Below are 24840 nucleotides of genomic sequence, written 5' to 3' on the forward strand. Positions count from 1 at the left end.
TTTTAAAATTTGCTTTTGGTGGTGGACTCTTTCTTTGATTATGTCACTGCTTTGGGTCTGAACTTTGTGGGTGACAATCTCACAAAAATTACGTCAAGTTACAGCAGCGTTGTTATGGGTGGGCAAGAGATCCTTGGGAGGCAAAGGAGGGGCCATTAATCTTGTCTGGAAGAGGATTAAGGAAGGGACAGTTTGATCTGAATCTTGAAGGCAGAGGGGAAGTTATTCTGTCTAGGTATTAGAAACAATGGGAATAAAAAGAGAAGCACATTATCAGCCTTCTGTATTCCCAAATGCTCCCAGCCTTACCCCCAAACTCTGCCTACTAAAGTCCCCTCAGCCTGCTCACATACTTCCTTGGTGAAAGCACCAAATCCTAGCCACCAGACCACCAGGGAGCTCACATGCTTCCTTGGTCCCTTGGTCAAGGACTTCCTTGGGGCATCCTGGCCTCTTCTGGGTGACTTAGCTTGTACCTTTCGCCTGCACATTTGCCCTGTTGTGCCAAAGTGTGGCTGTCCTGTCTTCTTGAGCACCTGGACCGCCTCTGCTTCCTCCGGCTCTCCTAGGAGCTAATGGAGTTCAGTTGGAATTCCACGTACTTGTCATAGGTGCTCTTGACCCTGGGTTTCAAGAAGTTGCAGGTGAGATCCTTATCCTTTCCTGCTATGCTTTGGCTTTCAGCTTCAGTGAACCCAGGCCAGTTGGCAGGTCTCTCCTGGTGAGGGAGTGAATGCCCCACAGAGGCTGTGAAAGGGACTTCTCTTTCAGGCTGGAGAAATGAGGATTGGGGAAAAGAGTGATTTGGGGATTATGGGACAAATTTTAGAAAAAGCTCACATTTTGCTGATGCCTCAGCCCTGGGGCAATGAGCAAGGCAAAGGCTACACTTGGGTGCCAGGAATACGTGCCACAAGAAAGGAAACAGTGGAAGATAGATGAGGTGCATGAGTGGGGAGCTCCTTTGAGAGATAATCTAATCTGCTCCCAGAAAGGATGTTAGAAGTGAGGTTATTAAATTGCTCTGGAGAAAATGCTGGGGTTAGTACTGTCCTTGTGGAGCCACAGGTGCAGACCTATGTCTCTGCTCTTCTCTGCCTGATAAACACTCCCTACCAACTTCTAGGCCTTGCAGGAAGCACTGGGTTTTTGGTGTGGTGGTGCTATTACATTGGATGCGAGACCCTATCGTGCCAAGGAGCACTACCTGGAGGTTCTGGAGGTTGTAGGAATTCTGGAGAAGAGCTGAAGGAGAGGTTTCTGGACCTGGAAGAAACCTCTAAGCCCATTAAGCTCAACCCTATCTGTCATTTTATAGTTGAGAAAACATGGGAAATTGCTTGCTTGCTCAAGGTCACACTGAGTTAGTGGCAGAGTTGAATCCACATAAAACACTGGTTGCTATGGTTCATTTCTTTTTTCTTTTTCTTGGCCGTGCTGCGCGGCTTCTGGGATTTTAGTTCCCCGACCAGGGACTGAACCCGGGCCCTCAGCGGTGAGAAGGCAGAGTCCTAACCACTGGACTGCCAGGGAATTCCCGGTTGCTATGGTTCTTAACACTTAGGTCCACCGTACCAGATGATGTCTCATATCCCCCACCACCCTGTCTTGGTTCCTTCTCGTGGGGCATGAGTAATCAAGGACTACATTGGACCTGGTAGCCTTGGTCCAGGATGAAATGCTATCCAAACCTTGCTGGAAAATGCCACCACTAACCTCCAAATGCCCGTTTTGTTTATGCTTAAAGTGCCTTCTCAACAGGAAGGACCAGGCTCTGGTGGAAAGAAAACAGGTCTGCTGCTAGGATCTCAAAGCCAGTGGAGAAGTGAAATGAAAAGGGCCCCAGAGGACCCTAAAATAAAGGAGACAAGAGCCTTTGGCGGTGGTTGGTGGGGCTTTACTGCAAACCGTTATAATTAAAGTGCTATTTTACAAGTGTTTAAGACAGGGCAGACAGGCTCTGAGCCAGGACTCAGCTTCAGAGGCACACGCCTGGAGGGGAAATGGCACTCGCAGGGGCCATGAGCTTAATCACTGCCGCTCATTTAATAAGCACAGCTGTGCTGGAGTCTTCTTAGGGAGCCTGAGAGGAAAAGAAGGGAGTGGAGAGAGCCATGCAGCAGCTACTTTAAATTCCTAATCTTGCTCCGTTCCCACTGTGCACACTGCCTCAGAGCCACCCTGGGGACTGACACAGATCCTTCCTCTGGCCCAGGCTTCCCACCAGCTCAGGGTGCCTGGGTCATCCTCGTTATCATTCATCACTGATTTCCTTTTTCTGCCAGAGGTTTTCCCAATTTGTAGCTTAAAAAACACGAGCAGGAGGAGAAGCAAGGAATGTTCTTGTTAATATAAATCCACACCAAGATGACTCAAGAAATGCGTGTTTCCCAGGGTTGGCAGGTACATGGATGGGTCCCGCATTCTTGGTCTGTAGGGTGCTTGAATGGGTAGTACTGTCGAACGTGCCAAAGGTCTGCGCTTTTAGGACCTGCTCATGTTTTTGAGGACCTCTAGGGAGAATCACTGGTTTAGAACCAGGGCCTATCAGAACACTGGGAGAGGGGAAACTTGATGAGTCCTGAGATCATTCCCAGGAGGAGGGGAGCACTACTTCCGGAAGCAGCAGCGGGGAGGACTGTGCCAAGGCTCTGCCCAAGGGGCCAGGGTGCTTGGCCTGGAGGCGCGGCTCCTCGTGCAGTTCTGGGTTACTGTTTGGGCAAAGCGAAGTCCCAGGCAGTTTCCTGTGCACATTTCCACATGGCCTGCATGAGGCGGGTGAAGCCCATGTCTTTGGGCTTCTCCAGGCCTCTCATCAGCCGTTGCTTCATGATAGAAACAAATTCCTTATTGCTCAGCTCTCCGTTGCCTAGAAGAAGAGGCAAACACAACAGGGATAAGTGACAGCCTTGGAACAAAAGACATGAGACAATTCCATTGCTCACATCATGTAGGTCCCAAAGCCTAGCGCTCTCTCACAGCCAAACTCAATTCTCTTGGTTAAAAATGAACTGTTTTGTTCTGTCCTTGATGTTTCCAATTGCAACTCAGGGATAGTTCCGTGTAGTGTGACAGAAGTTGAATGAGAATATATATGTCAGGTCCTGTGCTAGGTGTTGAGAATAAAGAGATAAAAATGACTTTGTCCCTTGAAATACCATCAGGTTATGGGAGAGACAAGTACATTATTTCAATAGTATGGTAAATGCCATAATGGGGTAAACAGAGGATGCTATGGGGGCACAGAGGAAGACTATCTAACCCAGGCTGGGGAGGGTGCAAGTACAGGTCAGTAAAGGCTTCCTGGAGGTGACTCCTAAGTTGAATCCCAAAGGATGAGCAGGAAGTGGCCAAGCAGAGGGGAGTGAGACGGGGGAGGCATTCCAGTAGTGGTAGTAGCATAAGCAAAGGCACCTGTAGGAAGCAGCACAGCTGTTAGAGATCTACAAGGAGTTAGGTATTGCTGGACACACAAAGATAGGGGTATGGCCAGTAAACCAAAGAGGAAGGCAGGAGACAGGTCCTCAAGGATCTTGTATCCTTATGAAAGGGTTTGCACTTTATCTTCAGGGCAGGAAAAGACTGGGAGAGGGGAGTAAGATGTAGTTAGATTTCCATTTTGGGTAGATTTCTCTAGCTGGATGATGGTGATAGACTGGAGTGGCACAGATGGAGTGAGTATGGGACCAATTAGGAGGCTGCTGCAATAGTCCAGGTACGACATGATGAGGCTTTTCATGGTGAAAACTAAAATCAAAACCTGGCTTTGGGTTAAACCCATTTTCTCATGGCTTCTCATTTGACCCTCTTCAGTGGCAGACTCTCAGGTCTAGAGGAGAACCTGGAGAGCATCTGGTCTGACCCAAGGTCACTTCTCAAGCCACGTGGAATAGTAACCACTCCAAAAGTAGAGGACAGTTACCATTTGACTAGATGCTCAGGAGTAAATGTCTGCTGATTAAAAGAATCGCAGCCATTACTGGTGGTGACAGGAAGCTAGCAAACAGACCTCTACTAATGATCAGTCTGGGAAGAAAGTGGTAAGAGGGAATAATTGGTTTACTTCTGTATAGAGTACCTGAAAATCTAAACGGGCCCATGTTTGCTGTCTGAAAAGAGCATGGGCAGCCTCAGGGATACCTCAGAGCAAGATTAAAACAAACAAAAAACAGGTAAAGCTAACCTATGGCACTAGAAGTTAGGGAAGTGGCCGCCCTCGGGGGTATAAGTGACTGGAGGGCAGCAGCACCAGGCAGCTCTGCGGTCCTGGTGATGTGCTGCTTCAGGATGATGCATGGGTGTGTTCAGTTTTTAAAAATTTATCAAGCTCCACACTTATGGTATTTGCATTTTTTTGTATGTATATTATACTTTAACTTAAAAAGTAGCCTGGCTGGGCTGAAAGTTAATCAGTAATACGGCTTATTAAGAATGCAATTAAAAGAACAAAAAGGTCTAAATAGGATTCTTAATATTTTGTATAAAAAGAAGCTTAAGATGAAAAAACCTGAAGTTATTTTTATTTATTTATTTTTTGGTGGTGGGGCTTGCAGGATCTTAGCTCCCCGACGGAGGATCAAACCTGTACCCTCGGGCAGTAAAAGCGCAGAGTCCTAACCACTGGACCACCAGGGAATTCCCCAAACCTGAGGTTATTTCATTCAAACTACTCTGGGATTTGCTTCTTGCTTCCCTAAGGCCAGGGCTGACCAGTCTGAACGGCCTTTGTTACCTGTGAATTGGATATATGACTGAATGTCATTTGTGTGCATGTGTGATCTGTGACTGCAACTCTAAATTCTGTGACAAACAAGTCTGTTTGAAAATCGGAATTCTCTGTCCCCTGGCATTTTGACCTAACATCTTGCACTGGTAGAAATGACAATGGCTTTCGAATTTAATATCTACTTCCCTTTTCTGTAGATTAAGAAAATGAACCCTGGGCTTCCCTGGTGGGTTCGAGCCCTGGCCCGGGAAGATCCCACATGCCACGGAGCAACTAAGGCAGTGAGCCACAACTACTGAATCCCGTGTGCCACAACTACTGAAGCCCACGCACCTAGAGCCCATGCTCTGCAACAAGAGAAGCCACCACAATTAGAAGCCTGTGCACGGCAATGAAGAGTAGCCCCCACTCGCCGCAACTAGAGAAAGCCCGCGAGCAGCAGAAAACCCAATGCAGCCAAAAAAAAAAAAAATTAAAAAAATTAAACAAAAACAAAAAACCCCCAAACAAACAAACAAAAAGAAAATAAACCCCATTTACCACCAAAAGCAAAGGTAACAAAAGCAAAAATAAACAAGTGGAATTGTATCAAACTAAAAAGCTTCTGCACAGCAAAGGAAACCATCAACAAAATGAAAAGGCAATCTACTAGACAGGAGAAGATATCTGCAAATCATATACTGATAAGGGGTTAAAATGCAAAATATACAGAGAACTCATGCAACTCAACAGCAAAAAACCAAACAACCTGATTAAAAATGTGCAGAGGACCTGAACAGACGCTTCCCAAAGAAGACATACAAATGGCCAATAGACACGTGAAAAGATGCTCAACATCACTGATCATCAGGGAAATGCAAATCAAAGCCACAATGAGATACCACCTCACACCTGTCAGAATGGCTGTTAACAACAACAACAACAACAAATAACAAGTGTTGGCCAGGATGTGGAGAAAAGGGAACCCTGTGTACTGTTGGAGAGAATGTAAATTGGTACAGCCACTATGGGAAACAGTATGGAAGTTCCTCAAAAAATTAAAAATAAAACTACCATATGATCCAAATTCCACTTCTGGGTATTTATCTGAAAGAAACAAAAACACTAACTTGAAAAGATATATGCACCCCTATGTTCACTGCAGCATTATTTATAAGAGCTAAGACACAGAAACAACCTAAGTGTCCATGGACAGATGAATGGATGAAGAAAATGTGATATGTGTGTGTGTGTATATACATTGTGTGTACGATGGAATATTATTCAGCCATAAAAAGAAGGAAACTTTGCCATTTCTGACAACATGGATGGACCTTGAGGCCATTATGCTGACATAAATCAGAGAAAGACAAATACTGTATGATCCCAGTTATATGTGGAATCTAAAACGAACAAACAAAAATAATTGAGTTCATAGATATATAGAACAGATTAGAGGTTGCTAGAGGTGGGGGATGGAGGTGGATGAATTCTGGTGCAGGGCTTCAAAAGGTACAAACTTCCAGTTATAAGTAAGTCATGGGGATATAATGTACAGCATGAAGACTATATTTAAAAACACTGTATTGCATATTTGCAAGTTGCTAAGAGAGTAGATCTTAAAAATTCTCATTATAAGAAAAAAAATTTGTAACATGTATGGTGACTAGACTTATTATGGCGATCATTTTGCAATATACACAAATATTGAATCATTATGTTGTACACCTGAAACTAATATGTTATATGTCAATTATATGTCAATTAAAAAATTAGGTCCCAGAGATAAAATGATTTTTTAAAGGTAATAGAAGTAGATATTGATACAGCCTCCTTCTAAAAGGCTGGAAAATCAAACATTTCCCAGGACTTCCCAGGAGAAGAGGGGAACTGTGATGCTGGTTGCCACTACTCCCATATTCACTTCACAAACCAGCTCTTGGATACTGGCTTCAAAAGTTATAAAAATGTTCTTTGGAAAAAAACTCAAACTACCTAAAAGTGATTAGAGTAAAAACAAAACCTGGGGAGAGTTACTCTCTCTGCAGCAGTGCTGTCCATTAGAACTCTCTGCGATGAGGGAAACGTTTTTATCTGTGCTATTTTCAATACAGGAGCCACCAGCCACGTGTGATACTGGAAGAAGTGAGTTTTAAATTGTATTCAATTTTAATTAATTTAAATTTAAATAACCACATGTAACTGTGGTATCATATTGGACAGGGCAGCTCTAGAGAATAATCACCCTTCCCTGTGGATGAGGACTCTCCTTGTCCTCGCTCTGGGGCTTCCTTTCACTCAGACCTCGGTTGTGGGTTCAGGGGAGAGATTTAAATAACTCAAGTTCAACTTAAAAAGTTAATGAGGACTTCCCTGGTGGTGCAGTGGTTGGGAATCCACCTTCCAATGTAGGGGACGTGGGTTCGATCTCTGGTCAGGGAACTAGATCCCACATGCATGCCACAGCTAAGAGTTTGCATGCCACAACTAAGTAACCCACCTGCCGCAACTAAGACCTGGCACAACTAAAAATAAAAAACAAACAAAAAGTTAATGAACACCTGTTATGTGCAAAGTACTGTCTGAGGTCCTATTTGCAGGGGAGGGGGGATCCAAAGGTGGATAGGACTTGTAACTACCCATAAAAAGCTCACAATTTGGTAGGGACATTAAGTCACATACACAGAGATGGAGTGTAACATGCAGCAATGCGGACAAATTGAACCAAGTTAAGGAATAAAAAAAACAGTGATTCGTTATGCTGGGATCAAAAGGGAAGGTTTCACACATGCAGGAGCTTTTGATCTGTTCTTGAATCCTGTGAGCCTAGCTTCCTGGAGGAAGATGAACAGTGAGTGAATCCTGGCTGTGAGACAGGGAATGGAGGTCATATAGTACAGAGGGGGGCAGTGCACTTTTGGTTCAAATCCTGGATTTGCTATGTAATACTACCTTTGTGATCCTGGGAAAACTCCTTTACCTCTCTGAGTTGCAGCTTCCTTATCTGTAAAATGTGGTTAATAACTACTCCTGTGGCAGAGGATTAAATGAGCAGCTTGCACAGTGTATCCAGCTCATAGTAAGCAATGAAAAAACTGTGAGATAACTAATAAGGACCTACTGTATAGCACAGGGGACTCAGTACTCTATAATGGTCTATATAAGAGAAGAATCTAAAAAAGGGTGGATAGATGTGTATGTATAACTGATTCACTTTGCTGCATGCCTGAAACTAATACAACATTGTAAATCAACTATACTCCAATAAAAATAAAGTAAAAATAAATAAATTTAAGGCAAAAAAAAAAGAGAGAGAGAAAAAACTGTGAGCCTCCATTGTTAATATTATCATCATTGTATCAGCCAACATAGCTGAGAAATAAGGCCAGAGCAGAACCAGGATCTCTTAAATGGGCTAAATAAACTGCAGAGTGCTCACAGACACAACAGACCTTGGTGTGCAGCTGGGATGCTATGATGGGTTGTAAATGACTGAAATGTGCCCTGGGTGGTGGAGTGACCAGTACCATCTTCTTCCTAGAGACACTCAAATATTCAAGTGCTCCTATCTACTAAGCAGTAAGCTGGGTCTAATTTTTTTTTTTTTTTTTTGGCTGTGTCACACAGCATGCGGGAATCTTAGTTCCCCAACCAGGAATCGAATCCGTGCCCCCTGCAGTGGAAGCGGGGAGTCCTAAACACTGGACCACCAGGGAATTCCCTTGTTTTTATTTTTAAGATTCTTAGGGTCATAAATGAATTTAGGCCTACAGGCAAATTAGAATTATAAGAAGAAATGGAGAACACAAACCAGGACCAGGGGTGATATTTCTCAATGTCATGAGTCTGAGGGCTGAGCTACTGATGTGGGAAATGGGGAAGTTGAAGCAGTCTAGGCTGGTACCCTGGAGCTGGCTGCAAGGCTCCATCATAAAAATGTCTACTTCAAGGGCAGTAAGGCTTGGTTTTTCCGCCGGACTCCAGAGGGCCCCACTCACCATCACAGTCAAAGAGCGCAAACACCACATCACACACGTGATCTGAGAGTTCCACTTTAGCCACTGTCCTGGCCACCTGCTGCATGGTTACTGAAAGAAGAAAGATGTTGAGTTAGCACAGCAGAGGGACTTTCATTTTGCTTTCTCTGAATGGAAGGATAAAACTGTTCAGTCACAATAAAAAATTTTCAAGTGTATTTATGTCACATTTAAGAAAATGATAATTCAGTTTTTAATCCATAACCCCCTTTCCTTTTCACTTCAGATTCCATTTTCTTTCTACTGCTGCCACAGTTTAGGAGGTATATATAATTAAGTAAGAATGCCTGATACTAAATTTATAGAGAAAGTAGATTGGAGGTTACAAGGGGCTGGGGAGTTAGTGGTTAATCGGTACAGATTTTCTGTTTGGGGTGATGGAAAAGTTTTGGAAATAGTGGTGATGGTACAACACTGTGAATGTAATTAATGCCACTGACTTACATACTTAAAAATGGTTTAAATGGCAACTTTTGTTATATATATTTTACCACAATAAAAATTTAAAAAGTGAAAATCCACATAATATTTAAGGATGGAATTCTAAGTCTTCAGCATGCAGTGGTGGCTTTTCTAATAAATTATTACCAGAAGAGTGCCTTGAAAAAAAATAAGGAATGCCTGATAGTCTCTGTCTTGGCATTTCCCTCCCACTGGAAAGGACACAATAACAAAAAGTCAAGGAAATAATGAGGCAGAGAAAGGATGGGGAAGTGGGGAACAAGGAGACTTGTCTGAGTGTACTGAGGCTTCACCCACCCATTACTGACTGACAGTGGAGAATCCGCATGGCTGAGCTCCTGCCCTTCCTCCCAACAGGTTTTCCATCAGCCACTTTGTCTTTCCCAACTGTGCCCCTTGGGAGAAGCAGTGGCCCCATCTCACTAGATCAATACAGTCTCTTTGTTTTTATCTTTTTCCAGATCTCATCAGAAAATCTCTTCTCTCTTGCCATTTTTTCTTTCTCTGACATTTACTGTTAAACACGAGCAATCACGTGAGAACTGGGTTCTCACAAAAAACAAGCCAGGAAGGACTAGGCAATTTCCCCTGCCTTCTCTGCCATTTATCCTCAAGCCTGATCCAGCTACATCTATAAATTATGTTATTGCTTATAGACACACTCTTAAGTGAGGTAAAACTCAGAGGAAAGAAAAAGATGAATTTCTATTTATGAACCAACCAGCAATGAAGTGTTCATATCTATAAACCTCAGATTAGATTCTTCTAGAAGCAATGTGAACTTAAACTAAAGGCAGTGTGCCTTCTCTGCTTATTTCATTCCTACAATTTCAGTTCTTTCTTGTCATTTTTTTTCTGCATTTGCTCTTTCACTTCACCTCTATAGCCTCCATTATATTCAGCACAGGGCCCCTGAGGTCAGCTGATACAAATGCCAGAACAATTCAGAGGAGCAAGGAGACGCAGTAGAAAAACTGCTTGCAAGTCACAAGACCTGAGCTCTAGTCCTGGCTTCATCAACTTGCTGTGGTGGAGTCACCTGATCTCTTTAGGTGTAATATTCTCATATTCAAATGAGGGGATGCCACAGGATAGCTGCTGAGGTGGCTTAGTAGTGCAAAGAATGGTTTATTGGCGTTTTCTAGAATCTGAGGGTGAGGGATAGGGGTGGAGGTACACAGAAACAGCTGAAGATCTTGTGTGGCGAAGGGCAGAAGAAAGGTATAAAGGCCACAAGCTGGGCTGTACCTTAGTGTCCACAGCCTCTGGCTGGAGGGGGACTAGGCTGCTCACGAGAGCGGGAAGAGTCAGATTCCTCCTCCTGCAGCTTTAGGTTACTGCTCATACCGCCCCTCTTCCCGGGATGTGAGAGTGAAAGAGGAATCAACATCCCTTGGAACTAAAAGACTTAAGCAGAATATATTATTGTGTGGATGTTCACGAGATGTGGTTAAGTGCTGATGGGGGAGATGGGGGGCCTCTACTAGACTGTAGAAATTCTAGGGTTTAGAAACTTAGCCTCGTAGGTCTAGACACTTGATTCTCTCAGTCGGCTCAGGAAGAACTGATTCCTGCTAACTAAATGGCCCGGGGAAAGAGGAGAAACCAGAAGGCCAATTTACAATGAAAATAGTAACTGTTAAGAGAACTAAACTGATGACAGCTGGCCATTATACTTCTCAGTAGGAAAATCTACTAAGGAAACTCAGTTCACCTCAGAAGATTGCTCAGTGAAAAGAGAATCAGATCAGAAGACACTGGATGCTCTCAAACTGTGATCATTTACTGAATTACCCTTTGCAGCCACAGAAATGTGTCCTGAGAAGTGGCTCAAAACCTGTTCTATGTAGATAAACATGAATGCTTTATGTTACCCATTCCTTTCGCTGCCAATGTTTGTTAACCATGCCTTTTTCACACCAATACCACACCTGTTATAACTGATAAGTACCCTCTTTTTCTCTTTCCCAGTTCCATTTTCTCAGGGCAGAGTGCCTATTGCCAATTCTTTTTTTAAAATTGGAGTATAGTTGCTTTACAATGTTGTGTTAGTTTCTACTGTACAGCAAAGTGAATCAGCTACACATATACATATATCCCCTCTCTTTTGGATTTCCTTCCCATTTAGATCACCACAGAGCACCGAGTAGAGTTCCCTGTGCTATATAGTAGTGCTAATTCTTCTTGATGCTCCAAGTGCCTATCTTTTTCCCCATGAAGATAGACTCTTTCCTCTAAATAAACCATTAACTAAATAATATCCAAGAATGTCAGTGAGAGCTCTTGGCTTTTTTTTTTTTTTTTTTAGTGGAAAGCTCATTAAAGTGGTACTAAGTGGTTGTAGAATAGGGACTTCTGGAAGCCACTGTCAGGAATCCCTCATTACAAATACCATCTCTTGACAGAACAGTTACAGAATATGTTCCATCTCACATGGAGAGGGCTCTGATGCCATCTGTACTACAGGAGCTAAGTTATTCAAACCACTGGGATGTTACCAGCCAGCAAAGAGCCTGGCTGGGTTGCCCTTTCACAGTCCAAGATCCTCAGATAAGCCCCCAGGGTGTGAATCAGAGCAGTGGAGAAAACAAACATTAAACTGGCTGGTGAGCTGTACAGCCAAGAGCACTTGGGACAAGTAGGATGACAGCAGATTACAAGCCAAGTGCTTGACAGCTGGTCCTGAGAGTTGGCTCATTCAGATTTGCTTCCACATCTCTGAACCACAAAGCCATAATTAAATCACAGCAAGGAGAACAATCCCTCACTCCCTCTGCCCCAGATCTCAACTTCCCAGTTGGTACTGGAATTTGGGCCTCCCTTATTTCATGATGCTAATTGATTGATGGTTGGGGTTCTGATCTGAAAGATGTCTCTATGGAGCACGAAGTCACCCTGGAGAAGCCTACGTTTCCAAGGCCTATCTATTCCTTTGGTACAAATCTGGTCCAGCTGCCTGAACAATAGATGGACATGAGATTGGGTGATTTCTACTAGATTGGGGTGGGAAGGAATTTGCAGAAGCGTGCTGCATTGGCACTCAAAAATGTGTTAACCATCTGGCTTTTTGAAAAGTCCAGGCAGAATCTGAATTGTGCCAGGACCCCCAATTTACTCTCTGGCACAGTCCATGACTGGACAATTCAGCCTCAGACAGAAACACATACTGAGTTTGTGTGACTATAATGTCAGAAGCTATATTACATAAAAGTATTCACAACAGTAGTTGAACAGAGGAAAGGAGAGTTCTGGAGGGATAAGAGCCCAAACATCCACTTGGAATCAGAATCTTAGAACTGAAAGAGACCTCAGACGAAAGGTAAAATGCAGAGAATTTGAATAACTGGCTCAGGGTCACAAAGCTAACTAGTAGCACAGCTGGGTCTAGAATCTGGGTCTTCTGACTTCCAGCCAATGCTCTTTTCCCTATACACACTGGATCCACTCGATCCCTTATATGGACAACGGATCCCCCCATGAATCTGTCACTCTGTTTATTTTTGGCCGAACCTCATGACTTGCATGATCTTAGTTCCCCGACACCCTCGGCAGTGAAAGCGCGGAGTCTTAATCACTGGACCGCCAGGGAATTCCCATGAATCTGTCACTCTAAACAAGAGAAAGAGCTCAGATGAAAGAAAAGCCAAGTTGGGGATTACTCCTTGCTAGTGGGCAGGGACGAATAAGTGAGTAACAACTAGGGGTTGTGAAGAGCCAGCATTATAGTGTAACCACAGATCTGATTGCCCTATACATTAGCATTCCCTTGGAATGCATACTGACAATTTTAAGAACTTAAAGAAGTTTATTAAAATGCAACCCAGTGAAAAGCATATGAAACAAAGGTGGCCCTGGGAGCTTCTATGCCTCTGATGCATAGATAGACCTACGGACAGTGTGACCCAGTTAGGAACTGCCTGTCTCTTCCTAATGCAAAGATGTTTAGAAAGGTGATATGCCACGTTGGGTTGACAGTCTCTAGCTGTGCGGCCATGTGATTATTCCTGTCTTCCTGGACTGCAGTGGAGAAAATCAAAAGCTGGCTGGTGACTGCCAAGGTTAAGTAAGGGAAGACATTTCTGCTTCAGCTTTGGAAGGGCTTATGATGCAGAGGTCCTAGTTTCTTAAATCCATACCTAGATGGCTTTGGGGAAGGCGGGGACGGGGGAAGGATTTTCCTTTAAAAAGCACCTGTCCTTTCTTTTGCATCTTCTTCCGAGATACATTGGCTAATACAACATACACATTTCAGCCTGACTGAAGGGGTGTGGGTGGGGAGGAAAGGACAATATTTAGGATGACAAGCAATTTAAGGAACGAAGAGCAATGCAGTATACTAATAATGAAAAATATAACAATTCTGTGTTCCACACGGTGCTTCTGAGCTGCAGGCAGGTTGACCCCCTCTGTGTGCTCAGGCAGTCCACCGTCAGAGGTGATGCTGGTGATCCTGGCTTGTAAATACTGGTATATGCCACAGAGAAAACCTGTGGTCAGGTTTTCTGAATCTCAGAGCATCATCCCAGATGACTGCTTCAATGGGCTTACATGATTAATCTAGTAAAACTGATTTACAGTAAGGTTTATTGCCATTGTCCAGTATTGTATCTGGCGTCATTAAAAACGCTCAACACATTTTGTCCACAAAGGGCAAGCATTTCTATCAGTACCATTAGGCAGTGGTTTCAGGTGCCACGCTCAGAGGGCAATCACAGTTCAGTGGGGGAAACCATACAAACCATTAAGATGGAGAAGTACACAGGAGAACTATCAGACATTAACAGACACATATGGGTCACAGTGGAATAGTCTGTACTTCGTTGGAGGTACATTTTGGATCCTAATTCTAAAGGATTAAAGAGACATACTGCTCCAGAGTTGGCAGGTACAATAGTAGGTGATGGGGGGTGCGGGTATGAGTAAAGTACTGAAAGCAGGAAAGGATGCTAATGCCTGACTAGAGGGCTAGAACAGAGGTGCAGGTGGGGATGAGATTTTGCAGGAGGCCAGTCAAGTCTCCTTGCAGGGAAACCTTTACAACACAGCCAGGTCTTATTTGGAGACCAATTTACCATATTAACTTACTTTTCCCTCTTTGACTCTTTAAATTTTCATTATTTTTTATTTTAAAAAGTTATTTTTCATTAGATAATACATTCAGCTGTTTCAAATTCAAACGGTATAAAAGGGCTGAAATCTCCCTCCCAAACTTATACCCCCGCCCCCTAGTTGTCCAGAGGCAACCAATATCTCCAGTTTCCCCAGAAATATTTTATAGATATAAAATCAAATATTTATTCTTCACTTCTTCCCACAAAATTGTGGTATATTAAATGGTTTTGCTTGACTCATTTAACAATATATCTAAGAAATAATTCCATTCCAATACATAAACAGTTCTTTTTTAACAGCTGCATAGTATTCCACCAAGAGGATGTATCATTATTTAGATAACCACTTTCTCATATTATTCTAACCTCAATCTTGAGGAGGAAGTGCCTTTTATCTCCCCTTTACAAAATTACTTCTTTGGTGGGCTACGGTTGTCAGCTTCAACAGAGTCTGAATCTCTGATGGCTAAAGTTGAAAGCAACTGAGATATTTAAGTTCAGTTTGCTGAAATTATGCCAAAAGGCTAAATACTCTTCACCTTAACAAGTGTCTTATAAAAACTTCAGAGGCTTCTAAGGGTAGTAACCCCTTAAGCCCCCCAAAAGCAGCACATGCATTAAAAAGTAATCTCTATACTTCCCCAGTTGGTATAATTCCTTTCTGATCCTTTTCATAGTAGGATGTAATGTTGGCTGATGTTCTCACTTATCTATTTAAGAGGATGTTTTGGCAGTTTATCCTACCCTCACTCTCCTCTCTCCCCCAGTGGTAATCATGAATCCCTAAAGCAGCTCCCTTCTTCCTTGGGGTACTTATATATAATTTTACTAAATCACAACATATTCAAAGCAACATAGTTAAGCCAGAATCAATCTTTAGAATTGCTAAGTAACTTTAAATTAGGGGAAAAAAATCAGGTCTCTGCAGAGAAAGTGCCTCATGAAGCAAACATTTCTTTCAGAATTTGAGCTTCCCTGCCTACATCATGAATAATTGTGTTTAAAAAATTGATGACTTTGTCTTAAATGAATGAAATCCTGGCCAACACTCTTCTTCACACATAAATGTTTTTACAAAATGCAATAACAAACTGAAGCATAGGGGCTTGCCTCCACAAACTTTAAAAGAATTTATAAAATAGGAGCTTTTTTCCCATAACCTCTTCCCCACACGTCTTTATGACATTCCCATTTCCTGCCTTCGTTCTATGGCTGTCTGGGGATGCTCTCCCATACATTTTTGCTGTGAACTTTTCCCTATTTCTGCCTTCTCATAAAAGCACTGAGTCCCCAGTAGAATTCTCCAGGTCCTTCTCGTGGCAGTGGATCCCGCGTACTAAAGAGAACAGTGGTATGGAAGTGAGTGAACCTGAATCTCTGGTCTCAGTTTTGCATCTCACTAGCTGTGATTTGAGCAAGTCATTTTCCTTCAAGTGTAAACAAAGAGGTTAAAAGAATAAAGCAAGGGTTTAAGTAAAATGATTTCTACGCTCTTTTCTAGCCCTAAAATTTTATGACTGCCATTCTTAACGTCTTTTTAGATAACATGGCTTAGATCAGTTAAAATGTCCATATCTTCAGAAGTCCTCAAAGAATAGAATGGTGGTAATTTCTGGTATGGTGAGTAGAATTCTGAGATGGTTCTCAACATCCCCACACCCTGTAAAATCTCCTCTCTTTGAATGTGGGCAGGACCTGTGAATAGGATGTGATACCACTCTTGTGATTAGGTTACTTTACATGGAAAAGGTAATGGGATAGTCACTCCCATGATTACAGTTATATAAGAACCCATCTCAGCACACTGGGGAAAGAGATTCTCCTGCTGGCTTTGAAGAAGTGAGCTGCCATATTGTAAGAGGGCCTATGAGAGGGCCGCATGGCAAGGAACTGCAGCAGTCTGCTGCGAGTGACAGCCAGCAAGAAAAAGGGACATCATTCCTACAACCAAAAGGAAATGAATTCTGCCAAGAACCCAGGTGAGCTTGGAAGAGGACTATGAACTCCAGATGGGAAAGCAGTCCTACTGATGTCTTGATTTCTGCCTTGTTAAGACTCTGAGCAGAGAACCCAGTTATGCTATGCTCAGACCCTGACTTATAGAAACTAGGGGATAAATAGGTGGTATTTTAAGCTGCAAATTTGTAGTAATTTGTTATAAGCAAGAAAGTTAAGTAGGGAAGGTATTTATGGTTGGGAATGTCCTTCTGACGTTCCTCAAATCATACTTTATATACAGCTACACTCATTCTAGGTATATTTTATGGAACTGTCACTTTTCTGCAACTACTATACCAAGCTCCATAAACTAGCTCTTATAGAGGCACTAGCCAAGATCTAATTAAGTTTTAAATTTCTTAACAAGAAAATAAAACTGCTACGCTTCTTTTGGGAATTCAACAGCCTTGCTCTGATTTCAAATGTATCTGATAATTATAAGTTAGTTCATTTTCACACTGATTTGGATATTTAGGCTATAACATGTCCCTTAAAACATTACAACATTCAGTAAAAAGCTGATTATTTATAGAATTTCAAATCTGGAAGAATGCTTGGAGATAATTAGTATAACTCTAACTTGAGGTCAGAGAAATTGTGACTTGCCCATGTGTCAAGGAAATTAATGACATGGGAAGGTGTCATACCCCGATCATTCTCCCCCTCACCCTAGGTTTTTATTAGAGCTTTAGCATCCTTTTTAGGATCTGACCATGTTTAGAATTAATTCACTCATTTATTCAACATTAATTAAATATCTACTGCATAAATATACATAATTCTTCTAGGCTCAGAGTAGGACACAAAGATGTGGAAAACATTGTTCTCGTCCTCAAGAGTTTACAGTCCAGTAGAAAATACCCCCTTGAATGCTGTGGATACTAGAGATATTAATACTGCTTAGATATTCCTAGGAACAGAGAAGTTAAATAATGATAATGCCTTCTGAAAGCAATGATCCCAAGAATTTTTGGATGAATGATGAAACTTAGGAGAAACTAAAAGCTCCAATTTTCCTATTTAAAAAATACAAAAAAAACACTTATAACTTCTAAACTAATACGAATCTCAAAAAGTACTGAAAAAAGCAGTAGATACTACTTTCTAAGAGAACAAAATTAAGCCTCATCAGGTTCTAGGATTATTATTTTTTTAAATAACTTTTTGGGACTCCTCTGGTGGCGCAGTAGTTAAGACTCTGCCTGCCAATGCAGGGGACATGGGTTCGATCCCTGGTCTGGGAGGATCCCACATGCCGCAGAGCAACTAAGCCCGTGTGCCACAACTACTGAGCCTGCGCACTAGAGCCCGCAAGCCACAACTACTGAGCCTGTGTGCCACACTACTGAAGCCCGTGTGCCTAGAGCCCATGCTCTTCAAGAAGAGAAGCCACTGCAATGAGAAGCCCGCGCACCACAAAGAAGAGTAGCCCCCGCCTGCCGCAACTAAAGCCCGCGCGCAGCAATGAAGACCCAAAGCAGCCAAAATAATAATAATAAAAAATTAATTAATTAACTAAAAAAATAAGATAAACAGGCAGAGGAAAGTCAGTACCTTGGGGCTGAAAACAGAGCAGGCGGCTGTGTATAGTCATAATTTCAATCTAGTATAGTAATTTAGGGTTATCTCATTTAATTTTCACAATAGCCCTGAGGCAAGTAGCCTTTATCACCGTTCTGCAGATAAGGAAACTGAGGTTTTGAGAGTTTCAGTGATTTGTTCAAAGTCCAAAGCTAGTGAGTAATAGGGACTCAAAATCAGGTTTGAGTTTAAACCCAAAATTTATGCTTACAAATGTCTTGCATATATTTAGCTCTCAATAAATGCTAGATGTTGGAATCGTCTCTAAAGGTATAACAAAGTATTGCTACACCAATGAGTAGAGGTGATGAGGAACAGCTGGATCGTTAAAAGCTGAGAAGTCCATCCACATCTGTATATCCTATAATTTGATGTTCAGAAACTGACAGCTTAGTATATACACATGTCTTTTCTGTTCTGTGGTATCCTTTAAAGGGATACTAACTTTCCTTGCTACATGACCTTATTTAAGTAACTTTAGGCTTTTGTGTATTGGTTTCTTCACCAAAAAATAATATAGGGCTTCCCTGGTGGCGCAGTGGTTGAGAGTCCACCTGCCGATGCAGGGGACACGGGTTCGTGCCCCGGTCCGGGAAGATCCCACATGCCGCGGAGCGGCTGGGCCCGTGAGCCATGGCCGCTGATCCTGCGCGTCCGGAGCCTGCGCTCCGCAACGGGAGAGGCCACAACAGTGAGAGGCCCGTGTACCGCAAAAAAAGAAAAAGAAAAAAAAAAAAGTAATATGGTCAGAAAAGTGAAGAACACAGATGTGTCTACTAAGATGTTCCTGTGTGGGATAAGAAGCTAGATTAGACAACTCCAAGAGTCTGTGTCACTGTAGGGTATGCATTACAGACGTCAGAGCATGTCTGAGTGGGAGAACCTGGTCCTGAACAGAAGAGACAATTGTAAGGGGAAAATGTCATATTTCATCTTCAAGAGAAGGACACTAACTCCAAAACATCATAGTTTACCAAAAGGACTTTATTCTCACCCAAGAATGGTCAACTCTCAGCCAAAGGGAACTGGGAGGAAACAGCCTAGAGCCTGTCTTCCCTAAGCTATTGAGAACCACAGTTCAAAATGGTGAACCTGCATTGTCTCCTCCTGGATTGCGTTTCAGCAATGATTTTCAAATTCCAGCAGCATTTTGGGATATACTGAGAGACAACATGATGGTGTGGAAAGAACACAGACTGGGATCAGAGAGACCTGAGCTTGAATTCTAGCTCTACTTAGCAGGGTAACCAAGAGAGAGCTGTTTCATTTTATATTTCCTTATTCATAAAATGGGGGATAATACTACCTAACTTTCAGTAAAAATACTTGGGATTGCAGAGAGTATCCTGTAGGGGATATGCCACAGGTTTTACTATTTATTTTCTTGGCTTGTCAGGTAATAAGGTAAACTGTATGTATAGGACAACTATAAAGAATTAAGGACAACCATGTCATAAATTATGATTTTCAGTTTAAGCGGGCTCGTGCTGGGGCATGAGTACTAAAGGCCATGGCCTATATCTGTGTGATTATTTCCTGTATTATAGTTCAAAGTACACGGGGGACACAACTGAACCTACAAGTTTCCCAAATCTCTAATATCCTAAGGTGCTTATAATGGGGCTTTACCATACCTAGAAACCTTTTATTCTCTTGGCAGAAATAAGAATACTCTAAGTCATACAGGCCATAGCTCATTCTAGAGCTCCAACTCAAATAATTTCTAACTTTTCCATCATAGGATGCCATGGGGAAGGAGCCATGTTCAATTTTCCATTACCTTCTTCAGCAGACTAGGTAAATCATTCAGACAGCCCTTGACAGGTTATATATCTAATTTTATGCCCACTATGTATATGAATAAGCAATAGAACCAATTCCTCTTAAGTGCCAAACAAAAGAGATGACCTATAGTAGCAAGGTACTATAGTTCATGCAGAAAGGTTCTTTCTCCAAATGGTCAAAATTCAACAAAGACATGTCATTCTTGCCTGAGAGTTGTCATTCTCACATGAACCACGCAGAACTAAAGAAATAGCCACAATGAAATTTGGCATTTTCACTCTGAGGGATTACATCACGCTGGAATGTAAATCTGCAGTTGCCACCTGCCTGGGTTCTCCAACTGTTCTGAGGAACATTAGCTCTATAAGTTGTTAAAGACATTCTGAGGCAAGTCAAGTTTGGGAACTATATCACTCTCTTGGAGATTAATAATGCACATTAGCATATTAAAAAGTTGGCAGGAGTAGTGCTGCAGGAAGAAATTCTGTATAACCTGGCATTTTCCAAACTTATTTGAACCATGGAACACTTTTTTGGGGTTTTGTTTTAAACCCACAAAACCATTAACATATTGCAGTATATAATGTCCTTCACGATGCCGTTTCAGAAATTCTGTACTAAATTATGTCTAAAGACAGGTTTGCAAGCTCTAAAACAGCCAAGGAAGAGAGAGTGCCAGGGCCTCTAAAAGGTGCCAATTTCTGAAGGTCCTAACCTTTTGGGAAAAAATGAAGACAGCTGAGACAGAGCAGCAGGCAGACAAAAGTGCTCCTGTGCCAACCCCTGCCTCACTCTTTCCCCACCCCTCATAGGGGTCAGAGGCCCTCATTAGCACCTATCACAACAACGTGAACAGCTTGTATCCTTTTCTCTCTCCCCTAATAGACTATGAGCTTCTTGAGAGTAGAACCCTGTGCCTATGCTGCTAGCTGAATGAATGGATGAACCACACTAAATCTGGTTATATCATCAACCTCATAATGGAAGCAGCAGGCATTTATTAAACATTCACTGCATGATAGGCACAAGGTTAAGTGCTTTGTGTAGATTTATCCTCAGAACAATCCTATGAGGTGGATATTATTATCCTCATTCTAAAAACATAGAAACCAAATTCAGAAATTGCCCAAAGCTACTCAGCTAGTCAATGATGGAGCCAAGATTCAAATCCAGACTTGTACTCTTAACTATTACACTTTTCTTCCTCTCTTCTAAGGTTCATCTCAGCAGTGAAATTCCATGATTCAGTGGAAGGAGAATTGGTATAGAACTCAAACGAATGGAAAAATCACTAGTATGACTATTAGGATCAGGAATGTTTAAAAGCAAAGGGGAGAGTGCAAGGAGAGCCTGCAAAAGACAGGCACATCTGGCAGAGGGAAGGAACTTGGAACGGTAGCCAAGCACAGGCTAGTCTTTGCATGCACCCTGCAGTACATCACTTAACATTGCTGATATTATGACCCCCCTTAAGCTCGGATGAAGGTGAAATGTATGTTAAGTCTAAAAGATAGGGGTTATAGTACACAGTGAATTCATGACATGAATTTGTTCTCTGGGTCTACTGTCAAAGGTGAGGGGTTATTGGCTTGAGATCCTATGTCTTTTTCACATCTATCAAGATGATAATTCACTCATTCATTTATTGAGCAAATATTTATAGGGTGTCTACTATATCCCAGATATTGTCCTAGGCACAGGGAATATATCCAGGAACAAGACAGATAAGCATTCTAGTAAACAGAGACAGATAATAAATGCACACATAAATACACAAGAAAATATCAGGTAGTGATAAAGCCTATGATACAGGCTGATGGAGTTACCAGGAAAGTGATTTATATGAGACCTGAGTTACAAGGAGCCAAATACACAGAGATCCTGGGAAAGAGCATTTGAGGTGAAGGAACAGCCCGAACAAAGGCTTTTGGGTGGGAATGAACTTGATATATCTAGAATATAAAAGAACATGTGGAATGGAGTGAACTGGTAAGAAAGTGGTATTTGTTGTACTCAAAGAGTATATAAGAGCCATGCCATATGGAGCCCTGTAAGCCTAGGTAAAGAGATCAGGACTACAGTAGGCTAGGTGGAGAAACAGAGTCAGATTCAGTATGTTTTGGAAGCAGGGACACGGATTTATTGAAGAAATAAATATGGGGATGAACGAGTACAGAATCAAGGATAATGCTTACTTTTGTTTGTTCGAGCTCCTGGACAGATGAGGCATAATTCAGTTAATAAGTATTTATTGAGGGCCTACTATCTATGTACAAAATATCACAGTTAGTAGTCTCTGCTCTACCTGATAAGCCATATTTGTGAAAATTCAAGCCCATGTCTATAATTTATGGATAGGAATTGATGACAGTAGTGAAGGCAGAAGATTTTAGGTTAATGCCTCTTCTTAAAAAACCTATAAAAGCTACAGACAATATAGTTTTTTTATAATTTATATTGAGTAGTCAGGGAAGGCCTCTTTGAAGAAATAGAAGTTAGCCATGCAAAGGGTATAATTAGGTTTAAAAAAATGAGTTTTTTTGTTTTTTTTTTGTTTTTTTTTGCGGTACGCGGGCCTCTCACTGTCGTGGCCTCTCCCATTGCGGAGTACAGGCTCCGGACGCGCAGGCTCAGCGGCCAAGGTTCACGGGCCCAGCCGCTCCGCGGCATGTGGGATCTTCCCGGACTGGGGCACGAACCCGTGTCCCCTGCATCGGCAGGCAGACTCTCAACCACTGCGCCACCGGGGAAGCCCAAAAATGAGTTTTTAAACAGACAATACAAATATTCTCACGGTAAATTAAACTCATATACTTTTTTGTTTCTATTTTTGCCTTAGTTTGTGGACTATGTATGAGTGATATTTAGGTCTTGGTTGCTACAGTGCATTGAATGGTGGCCGCCCCAAGAGATATGTCCTACATCTTAGCCTCTAGAACTTGTGAATGTGACTTTGTTTGGAAGAAGGGGATTTGCAGATGTAATTAAGGATCTTGAGATGATACCAGGTGGGCCCTAAATCCAATGACAAGTGTCCTTACAAGAGATATAAAAAGGATAGACACACAGATATACAGAAGAGAGAAGGAGGGGAAAGACCACGTGAAGACAGAAGCAGTGACTGGTAATATGCAGCCACAAGCCAAGGAGTGACTAAGCCACCAGAAGCTGGAAGAGGCAGGGGAAGATTCTTCCCTAGAGCCTTCAGAGGGAGTGTGGCCCTGCAAACATCTTGATTTCAGATTTGTGAGCTTCAGAACTGTGAAATAACTTTCTGTTGTTTTAGATCACCATGTTTGTGGTAATTTGTTACAGCAGCCCTGGGAAATGAATACACTTGGCTTCTTCCTCTTACTTAGTATGAATCTAGGGCAGTTTCCCCTAGATATCTATCTTTTACACTCAGGGACTCCAAAGTTACACAGATAAAATAATCTAAGAAGTCAAAATAAATGCCAAATATCATCTATCTCAAAACCAAACATATTTTTGGATATCAGATAAGACGGTATAATTTGTACCACTGCCTCTGTTAACAAGGATAATGAGGCATGAACTCTATGGAGAGACTAAACATCCCAGGAAATGGTTTGAAGTCATTTGAAAGAAACACTTTATCTTTTTTTTTTCTTAACCACTAGGTTGCACTTTCCTTTGCTACCATTACCCTGAATCATTCTATTTTGTACATCCTATAATTTTAACACAGACAGTGATTCATCCTATATAATTGTTCTTCAAAGTGAATCTATTGTCTTTAGTTGGACTTTTCAAAAAAGGTATGCAAATATAAATAGGAGCTTATTAATTTTATTTTAATAATGAGTGATGACTTCAAATCTTACATCTTTGGATTTGCAGATGCTGTCCAATCTGTTTTGTGAAACAAAGCAATACAACCAAAGCTATTCTGGAGAAATGACCCTGTGGTATTACACATACACATACATAACCTCCATGATTTCATTAATTTTTTTCCAAAGGCTTCTACAAAGGTCAGAGGAGGTATTATTTTAAACAAATAAAAATAAATATGTAAACAAGCAAGGAGACAAATGCTGTTTTAAAAAGTTATGTGGATCAAGAAAATGAAATAAAAGGCATCCAGGATGGAAAGGAAGAAGTAAAATGATCTCTGTTTGCACATAGCATGATCTTATATTAGAAAATCTTAAGAAATCCATCAAAAAGTGTTGAATAAGCAAGACTGTGCTTATAAAACCTGAGTCAGTGCTTTGGAGAGATTTACAAATCACAGTACCCAATGGTGAAATAAAAACATTGTCAGATAAAAACATTGTCAGATAAACCAAAAACTAAGAGAATTAACTGCCAGCAGATTCGTACCATAAATGATAAAGGAAGTTCTTCAAACTGATGGAAGTGATACCAGATAAAATTTTAGATATTCAGGAATAAATGAAAAACACTCAAAATGGTAAGTATGAATAAATGGTAAATGTGGCTAAGTATAAAAATTATTTTTTTCTGTTAATTTACTGAAAAATATAATTGTTGAAAACAAACATCTTAACATTATATGATAGGGATTATAACATATATAGAGGAAATACAAAATGACAACTATAGTATAAAGGATGGAATGATGGGAAATGGAACTGTATGAATGCAAGGTTCTTACATTTCACTTGAAGTGGTACAATATTAACTTTAAGTAAACCACGAAAAGTTATAATTTCTAGAGAAACCACTAAAATATAAAATGCAAAAAAGTATAGCTAAAAGGCCACTAGACCCAACTCTATGTCTAGAAGACATATACCTTAAAGACACAGATAGGTTTAACATAAAAGAATAGACATACCATGCAAACAATAACTACTCAAAGAGCTGGAGTAATTAAATCAATACCAGACAAAATAGAATTCAAGAAAAGGCGTATTACTAAACATAAAGGGGGAATATTTCATAATGATAAAATGGCCAGTTCATCAAGAAAAGACAATAATCATAATCATTAAGTATGTATGCACTTAATACCAGAGCTCAAAATTAATGAAGCAAAGACTGACATCATTTAAAGGGAAAAACAGATGAGATTGGTTCAAGATGGTAGAGTAGAAGGACATGTGCTCAGTCCCTCTTGTGAGAGCACCAGAATCACAATTAACTGCTGAATGATCATCAACAGGAAGACACT

The 24840-nt window shown here is 41.4% G+C and overlaps 1 protein-coding gene across 2 annotated transcripts in view; it reads right to left on the bottom strand.

The window, feature by feature from the left end:
- Positions 1-1874: 1874 nt before the first annotated feature.
- Positions 1875-24840, bottom strand: part of MICU1 (mitochondrial calcium uptake 1) — a 230222-nt gene continuing 207256 nt past the window's right edge. Inside the window, exons 11-12 of one of the 2 annotated variants that reach the window (XM_029245049.1) lie at positions 8704-8793; positions 1875-2869 (exon numbers count right to left, since the gene is read on the bottom strand). In XM_029245049.1, coding sequence (XP_029100882.1) covers positions 2709-2869; positions 8704-8793 — 251 coding nt within the window. In that variant the 3' untranslated portion in view covers positions 1875-2708. The remainder of the gene's footprint in view (positions 2870-8703; positions 8794-24840) is intronic. The other variant, XM_029245050.1, reaches the window with a different exon arrangement.

Source organism: Monodon monoceros, unplaced genomic scaffold (genome assembly GCF_005190385.1).
Source record: "Monodon monoceros isolate NGI ecotype Baffin Bay Population unplaced genomic scaffold, NGI_Narwhal_1 Super_Scaffold_4, whole genome shotgun sequence".
NCBI lineage: Eukaryota > Metazoa > Chordata > Mammalia > Artiodactyla > Monodontidae > Monodon > Monodon monoceros.